General features: G+C 35.5%; 1 protein-coding gene across 1 annotated transcript; it reads left to right on the forward strand.

The window, feature by feature from the left end:
• Positions 1–1,391: 1,391 nt before the first annotated feature.
• Positions 1,392–9,299, forward strand: LOC111989262 (ribose-phosphate pyrophosphokinase 1; the record flags this gene model as incomplete). Its single annotated transcript, XM_065769176.1, is given in 9 exon segments — positions 1,392–1,671; positions 1,772–1,978; positions 2,943–2,955; positions 2,958–3,011; positions 3,014–3,189; positions 3,813–3,956; positions 4,856–5,023; positions 8,032–8,101; positions 9,218–9,299. Coding segments are annotated over 9 exon segments (1,028 nt in total), but the record flags the coding sequence as incomplete, so codon positions are not given.
• Positions 9,300–9,592: the final 293 nt, after the last annotated feature.

Here is a 9,592-nt window from a genome sequence, read left to right on the forward strand (position 1 = left end):
TTATTCATTAGTCTGCCATGGCACCCTTTCTTGCCACGATGTAGGTGCTTTCTCTCTCTATCCCTCAGGGCATGCACCTAACGGTTCATCCATCAACCTTGCTTCTTTTGGATGGTCTGTCATCCCAATAGGACGTACCTCCCAAAAGAGCTTGGATAGAAGCCACAAAATAGGTTTTTTCCCCTCTCCCCACCACCAAATCATACCCCCCTTACCTCTGACCCATGACCCCACCACGTCCCATATTGGCTGGGTACAAGCTAGTGGTGTCTGGGCCTTGCGCGTGCTTCCCTTTCGTGTATGTCCAAAATCTGCCTGCTGCTCATGCATTTGCCGTGGTCTGGAGCTTTGTTTGCATAGTCTGCCGCTCTTCTTTGTCCTCTTATATGAGCCGTTTTATAATTCACTGTTCCCCTTAGGGGTTGAGCTTTATTCAATACTGGGCTTCACATTTCTTCCAGCCTACTTCTTGATTGTCATCATGTCCTGCCCTATCACCTTGTCATTCTTGCTGTGTTGACTTGATCCTGTCGAGCCCTTTTTTAGGCTTGCCGTGTATTCTTTCCCCAATAGCTTAGCATGACCATGGGTTTTCTTACGTATGAGCTCCTGTGTCCTTTTGTTTTCCATTAGGCATCCTTAGCCCATTTGCTTGCCTTGGGCTTCTCGCCCTTTTCCTAACTTTATGTTCCCATGGGCTTTTACTAACTTCATTGGGCTTCTCTGGCCCAATTACCTCATTCTCATCTTTGGGGTTTATGGGTTTGCCATCAACCCTTTACTCTCTTTGTTTTGCATTGCTTTGGGCCTGCCGCGGCCCATTCTTACTTTTCCATATTGTACACTGCTCATGGGTTTGCTATTTGTTATTTCCTCTTTCCGGGCTCTTTTGAGCCCATTTGATTTCTTAAGACCTATTTATTCATTTTATGAACCTGTGATCCATTATTCCTGCCGCTTGGACTTATGGTTCTTGTTTTTCTATCTTTTTGCCAGCTTCTTTTCGGTTTGTGTTGTTGGGCTTCTTTCTTTCTCTATGATTCTTCAAAAATTGCCCTCAATAGACTATAATATATTATTGTTGTAGCCTTTTGTGATGTAGACCGTTAGGCGAACCACGTAACTCTCGTGTGTTATTGTGTTTTTATACTTTATACTTTCGCTTCTGCATTCATGCTAGCATATTCAACATGGTGTATCAATGCTAATATTTAACCTTTTTTTTCTTTCTGCAAGAAACTTTTATCATAGACAGAGACAATTTTTTTTTTCTCTTTTAGGGCTACTTAAAAAAAAGAAAAAAAAAAAGAAAAAAGAAAAAAAAAAAAGAATGGATGAGGCTGATTTGTTTAAAACTTTAAACCCTGTACTGTCTACAGACAAACTCCATTTCTTTCTCCAATAAAAAATACTTGTTTAGCTCACAATTTCACAAACCCCACTCGCCTACCAAACCAAAAAAAAAATTCAATCTCTTAAAAATTTTCAATCACACTATAAAAAATCCATTCCTTCTTTGCAATAACTGAAAGAAAGAAAGCAAAAAAAAAAGAAAAAATGTCATCTCTGCTTCATCACTCTTATTGCTCATCATCACCTCTCACTTCTCGTTCCTCTTTGAAACTGAATTTCTTCCCAATCTCTCGAATCCCTGCCTCCCAAAACGCCGTCGTAAGCAAAGCAGCTCTCTTCCCTCCTCTTCCTTATTTATTTATTTATTTATTTACAAATTACACACTCTCAGTTCCTCTTTGAAAATTTTCAATTTCAGAGATGTAATTTGGTGGAGCCATTGAAGTACGAGAACGGAAAGCCCTACACTCCATATCTCAGCAGCAGCACTACTGACCAAGCAACAACAACAACAACAACAACAACAACAACAGCGCCTTCCATTTCAAACGCACCGCATTCGGAGAATTCACACGACACCAGGCTCCGTATATTTTCCGGCACCGCCAATCCCGCACTCTCTCAGGTCAATACTCAATTTTTGTTCAGTATATGCAGTATTTATGTGATTAAAATATTGATTAAAATGTGATTTGGTGAAATCAATAGGATCGTTGTTTTAACTTCGGGGTTACAATGTAATGAAATGCAAAAACAGCAGCGTTAAAATGTTTTAGTGAACGTAAGAATCGAGAATTAAAAGAAGAAGTTAAATGAGTGATTGGTAAAAATCAGTAGGATCATGGTATTAACTTCGGGGTTAGTATGTAATGAAATAAAATTAGCAAAATTAAAATGTTTTAGCAAACATAAGAATTTGAGGTTAGCGCGTGTGAGAATTAAAAGAAGTAGCTATGATGTTAAGAAGGAAACTAGGATGTGATTAGAGTTTACCGGACGGAATTGTAAATGAGTGGCGTGCAGCGTGCTTTTGCTTTTGGTTTCAAAACAAGATTGGTAAAATCAGTTGGGGAATTGGGTGGTTTGAGAGCTCGATAGCTTTGTTTTTGCATTTCCTCGGTACCTTTGTGTGTTATGTTTGATTGTTCCAAGGGTTAATAGTTTGTGGGTTGCATCTTGGGTAGTTGGGTTTAAGGGTTGGAAGAGATTTTGTTTTTTTTTTTTTTGTTTTTTTATGAGTTAAGGCTTTATGGTGTGTATTGGCAAAAATGAGAAAATATCTTTGACGTCACTTGTTGCAGCTTCCATTGTTGTTGAATCTTTCAATCATCATCCAAACTCTAATAGCGTGTACATGTAAATCTTTAGCACTGTCCCTAATATATGAGTGACACAGATTAAATGGTGACAACTCTCTCTTTTTTGCACAATAAAATTTCGTTTGAAATGAATGTGTCATGTGCAGCTTATTCTTAATGATATGACTAATTTATTGTTTTACTTCATATTTTTATTGAACTTCTTTTAGTTTTATATGTAGAAAATTCTTTTGTGTACATATTTCTGATGTATCATCACATATTTGATAGGAAATAGCATGCTACATGGTCTGGAGCTTGGAAAAATTAAGATTAAACGTTTTGCTGATGGTGAGATATATGTCAGTTGCAAGAGAGTGTCAGAGGGTGTGATGTTTATCTTGTGCAACCTACATGTCCTCCTGCAAATGAGAATCTTATGGAGCTTCTGATAATGATTGATGCTTGTCGGAGGGCTTCAGCCAAAAATATTACTGCAGTGATTCCATATTTCGGATATGCCAGGGCTGATAGAAAGGTAACTTTGTATGACTAGCAAAGAATCTGAAAAAGGGAATTTATCTTGTTTTAGCATTAGCGTCAAATCAAATGTGCAAACATGTATTTTTATGGGTCTTCAGTCAATTCCTAGTTCAAATTGTTGAATTAGATAACAAGATGAGTGTACATCTCTTCATGGGTTCATAATAGCTTACCTTTTTTCTATAGCAAATCATGGCCTTAAAATCCTATAATGTGTACGGTCAGGTTCATTATGTTCATTTCTTGCAGTGAGGGCCTTATACTACATCAATGATAAGTGATCAACTTCATTGGGTTTTCTTCTCTGAGTTTGTGATCAATCATTGTGGTATATGTTACTTTATTGCTAGTGTATTTTTGCTTTTTAAGTATCCATTTCCATATTATAATTTTAATAAAATGCCGAAGCATAAAGAATAACAGATTTAAACCAAGTAGGAAAGCTTTAAAAGCATAAATGGTATGAACTTTAAAGCCTAAGATATTTACAAGCGTCTGCATGTGCATTTTTTAGGAATTCTTCCAGACTGGTGGTTGTAGTCAACATTGATACTCAAGATAAGTCTTTGCTGAATTCGAGTTTGTTTTACTCATAATTTCAAAATATTGATCTTTCAGACTCAAGGGCGTGAATCAATTGCAGCCAAACTTGTAGCAAATTTGATTACGGAAGCAGGTGCAAACCGTGTTCTTGCTTGTGATCTTCATTCAGGGCAGTCCATGGGCTATTTTGATATACCGGTGGATCATGTGTATGGTCAGGTAAGAAATGAATGCTACTTGCATTTCTTCTATGTTAGTATCTACATACAAAGGCCAGAGTTTGACAAGGATTTCTTGTCTCTAACAAAGCTACTTGAAGTTGAATCGAATTGAGATAGAATTTGGTTTTGCTAAAAAAAAATAAAACAGAATACTTATGTTATATTCCTTTCTTCCATAAGTGTCTTTACATTCTGGAAAATATCCTAAAATTCCTCTAAAAAAATTTCAATGGGTTTGTCTTAATATAATCTGAAGATTGCGAATTCATTCAAGACGGTTGGTTTATGATCATCATAGAAAAATGCCTCTGGCTTTTTGAGTACAATAAATAACTTGAGAGTCTGCTTAATGAGCATCCAATAAGGGTCTTTGCTATTTTAGTATTTACATACAAGGGTGCTGGAGTTTGAGAAGGATTTCTTGTCTCCGACAAAGCTAGCTGAAGTTAAATCAAATTGAGATAGAATTTGGCTTTGCTGAAAAAGCTTAAACAGAATAATTATATTACTTTCTCCTATAAGTGTCTTTTACATTCTGGGTAAATATCCAAAAACAACTTAATTAAATTTCTCATTGGATTTATCTTATTGTAGTCTGAAGATTGCTTAATCATTCAAGACAGTTGGTTTTCGATTATCATAGAAATGCCTTTGGCTTTTTGAGTACTGTAAATAACGAGTCTGCTTGATGAGCATCCAATTAGGGGCGTTGTTTCACTCTGCGAGTCTTCTTCAATGTTAGAAACAACCAGTGTTTATTTTGTTGCTCTCAGCTGCATCAGTCTCACTGATCCTTGATGCATGACCTATAGAAACAACCAATGTTTATTTTTTAGTAACTTTTCATTATAAACTAATTAATCAATTGGTAATATTTTTTACTTTGTGCATCACCAGCCTGTGATACTTGATTACCTCGCCAGCAAATATATATGTTCTGACGATCTGGTAGTGGTCTCACCAGATGTTGGTGGTGTTGCCAGAGCCCGTGCTTTTGCCAAAAAGTTATCTGATGCCCCTCTAGCCATTGTAGATAAAAGGCGTCATGTACACAATGTTGCAGAGGTACGATCTATTGAAATTTACTTTTGTCAGTGTCAATTTATTTAGATTTTGGTCTATTTATGCTTGGTTATTTCGTTTTACAGAATTCCTACAGTTCATAGAAAAAAAAAGTAACATGAAGCATCATTTGGAAGAGAGATGGGAAATTTGTGAAATTATTTTTGTTTGTTTTTTTAACAAAAGAAGAAGATTGATTCATTTTGAGATTCTGTAAGAAATGGTTATGACTAGGTATCAATGTATCATAACATTACACATTAAAATACCTATCAAAAAAAAAAACATTACACGTTAAAATGAAAAACCTTAGTATCCCTCGTCCCTTGAAGTCTTGGGATGAGTGAACTTTAAATTATTTCTTTTTCTGATTTAGTGATTCCATCATAAACCAAGATCACAAAATTAAAAATTAGAGATTTCTGTTATTATTTAAGATTTTCACTTTCAGCTTCCAAATGCTAATCAATGCTATGGCCCAAAGTCATAATCCTTTTTTGATGGGTGAGTTACTCATGGACCCATTGGACAGAATAACAAAAGAATTTGATGATGAAATGTATAACTGCAAGTTGTCTTTAATGTAAACGCGTTCTTAGGCTTTGTCAATTATTTGCATATGTAAAATTGTGTCATGCTATTAGCACCAATATGTAAAAGCTGTTTTGGTCTTCAAATGTGTCCTGGAGAATATCAATATGTCCATTTTTTTTTCTAACAGACCATTTGTACATTTTAGAAAAGAAAAAAGGACTTACTTTTAATGTGCTTGAGAAACTTTGAAATCCTGTATCGTCTGAAGCATCCTTGACATATTTTTTATATGCTTCTATTTCCCAACCAACCAAAATGAGCTCCAAGTCTATCTAGTCTGACACCTTGTATTCAGTATTATATACTTGCAACTATATTGCTTTCTTTTTTTTTTTTTCCTTTGAAGTCTATAAAGTCGTTTCAGACTTTTTTATTGCCATTTTGCTATGTTGTCCTGCAAATCATAGAATTACATCATACATCAAGTTTATCTTTAAATTCTAATACACACATATAATATAAGTAATTAAGTACATACATATGTATTTTCTTAAATCCCTCAAAAGCTTCTTTTATGTTGTTCATTATTAGTTTATTTTTTGATTTACAAATAATTGCATATTTTGCTGGAAAATCACATGGCAGGGACTTAACCCTAACCCAAAGTTAGTTAGTAGAGTTTATGAAGGGACACTGTGCTCAATAATGTGATAGTACAGAATGCAAAACTGAACTGTTGATTTGCACTGACTAAGAAGGAGGCATGAACATTTACTAGCCAGTTGTATTATGATAATGTAAAATCTAATATAAATGGTAATGCTTGTTTATGGAGCACAAGTACTATTCTGACATAAATTTTGCCAAATTGCCTCAGGTTGAATCAAGCAAGCAGGGTGTACTATAGCATTAAGCAGATTTTTATTCTTTGGAAATCTGTGAAAAGACTTTTAGACCACCCTCACTGTCTTTCTCCCCCATTAGTTTACTTTTCTCTTTGGACAGTGCAACAGATTGTTGCAAATTTTACTTGCCAATAAGCTGGACCAAAAGTGGAACTTCCAGCCCCAACCTCAAGACAGGGTGGAGGGTGAAGTCGTGGGTTCAAGACCCATTAGGTGTGTTTTGTGTGTGTTGCTGCTAAAAAAGAATTCCTTCTTATGAATGTCAAAATGCGGCTTTGATTGTTGGAATATATCTTTGGTGGTACCCCCTTAGACCTACAATTGCGTACTTGTGTGTAGTGGCTTGCATCTTTTGAGGAAGTTAGAAATTTATCATTTAGGGATGACTACAGAGTGGGTTTGGAGCAGCAATCTCATTCCTCATCCTTGCCCCTGCCCCTAAATGGCCCACTGTTACTTGCCCTGCCCAGCCAAGCCTCCAAACACCACAAAAACCACCATCTGTAACACACACTTAAATCCACAAAACCACCACTGCCACCAACAACTAAAGACTACCACTCATTGCTATACCAAACCACCATCTACAACACCCACCACAAATTAGTTCAAAATTTTCTAAGTTAAATATCCTTCAGCAAAGTTAAGAAAAGCATTAATAGACTTATAATGCTCCATACATGTAGGATTTGTTCACTCACACAAAAATGTCAACAGCTTTCAAATGATTAGAAGATTTTAAGTACACTATCAACAACAGTTTTTCTTCTTCAAAGATGACATCACATCCAAAACAATTCATTAATCCATTAATGGCAGCTATTAAAATTTCGTGATTGGGGCTCCTGAGTTGAGTTGTGGGCGGAAAAGAGTAGTAAGTTCATAATGTAGATTTAAAATTATTAGTTACAATTCATATGTAGCAAGGATACTTCTATGATCGTAGTTTTATTGGATACTGGTACTTCTCATATACCCCATGATATGCAAAACATCAATATCGATAGACAGAGTAATTATAAATTCAAACCATAAAGCAGTTAAAAAATTGTAGAGATTTGCTATTTAGCATCTTATCCCTAGCACAATGTGTCCTGATTTGGTGTATTGTCTCCTACTTTTTAAAAGTGTCACATGAGTGTGTCCATATTTCATTGTATCCATATGCTAGATTTGTATATCTGCTTGATAGGGATTTTTAAATGTTTTCTTGTAGAATGATAATATCACTCCCCCAAGCATATTTTTGTAGACTTTCCACATGTCCTGGATTTCTAAACCTGAACCAAAATGCTCTAGATTTCCAAGTCCAAGTCCATGTCTACTTTCACTTCTGCTAAAATGAAATAAACATGGCTCTTTTTTATGAAATAAATGTGGAAAAAAAAGGCCTTTAGCATGTGGTGGTATTGAAAAGGCAACGTCTTGGAAGGAAATAATGATTGTCTTTTGAAGGAAACCTGCTAAAAATTGTTGTTCTATAAATTTTTTGCTATGATGTTACCTTGTTTGTTTCCATATTGAAACATTTCTCGTTAGATTTACAAAAGTATATTGAATGTCATCATGCAGGTGATGAATCTGATTGGCGATGTGAAGGGAAAAGTAGCAGTTATGGTGGATGATATGATTGACACTGCTGGTGGGTTTTCCACCTTTTAAAAAATATAAGAAGATATGAGTGACCACTGCTTAGAATTAAAGTTAATTATTGGATATAGCAATCTTAAAGTTCTTGCTTGTTATGGTTATGTTTTGTTCTAGATAATCCATCACCAACAATTGAATGACATATGACAATATTTATTCCTAGAGGAAAAAAAAAAAAAAACACATTGGAATTTAGGACTTATAGTATGCTTTTTGTGTAGAGAAAATGATTTCACAATGGTGGTAGTATGATGGTGGTGAGGTTGGAAAAGTAAGGAGAGTATTGTATCTGGATTTAGTATAGTGGTTGAGTACTAGGCTATGGCGCATACATCTAAGAACCTACTTGAGGAGTTGATGTTTGATTTGAAGCTGCCTAGGATTATGTATGTGACAATCAAACAGTGATTCACATTGTTTCTAATCTTTTATTTCGTGTGTGGACCAAGGATATAGAGATGAATTGTCATTGTGTTCAAGAAAGAGTGGAGAGTGGTGTAATGATTCAATAGGAGTCCAAGTGGATGATAAGTTCACTAACCTTTGTGCAAAACTAATTTGGATACACTTCACAAGAACCAACGGTGTGCATGGATTTTTTAAATTATTTTCCATGCACCTTTGCGCTTGCATTATTTTGTTGATTCTCTAGCAGGTAGACTTCTGGGTATGAGCTACTTGGTTGTGCCTCACCTGCATGCAGTAGTTATTTGAGTATCTTCCAATTTTTAAATCAATTTGTCATTTTGAAATTACTATCGTCACTCTAACTTTTGCATTAGTTATTTTTCTTTTGACTCTCTCTCTCTCTCTCTCTCTCTCACACACACACACACACAAATGCATACAAACATTCCTTTGAATGTTCCTGCAATTAATACATAGGTTGATAAATGAATCTTACTCATCATGTGACAATCTTGTTTGTAAATTTTCAAGTTTGTGAATGGAACAGTTCTTAAGCTATATTGTTATTATGTAGCTACAATAACCATGGATGATATTTCAACTACCTCAGGGACCTGACTAGATGTCTCATGTTTTCAGAATTCTTAATTAGTGTTGCTTTTCCTTGTTATCATCAACTCTGTTTGTCTGGTGCTTTCAGGGACTATTTCGAAAGGTGCAGCACTTTTACACCAAGAGGGTGCTAGGGAAGTGTATGCATGCAGTACACATGCTGTCTTTAGGTATCTAGATCCTTTCTAGTGCATGAATATTCTTTTTTGTTCATATGTTAATTACTTTCATTAGCAGAAGCTGCCAATTGCATGATGTACATGATTGGTAGTTGAAACTGCAGCCAATAGCTGTTGGTTGTTTTCTTCTTTTAGGGTAAAAAAGCTGTTAGATTTAGGCTGGTCATGATGAAGAAAGTTTGTAAACCCTTGTGAATATATACTTGTGTTGTGTATGGAGAGTTATTCATGGCAGGATTTGTCATGAGCTACTGTTTTCTGTTCATATGTCTGCTACTGCTTTT

Source organism: Quercus suber, unplaced genomic scaffold, assembly GCF_002906115.3.
Source record: "Quercus suber isolate HL8 unplaced genomic scaffold, Cork oak 2.0 scaffold_1073, whole genome shotgun sequence".
NCBI classification, from domain to species: Eukaryota; Viridiplantae; Streptophyta; class Magnoliopsida; order Fagales; family Fagaceae; genus Quercus; species Quercus suber.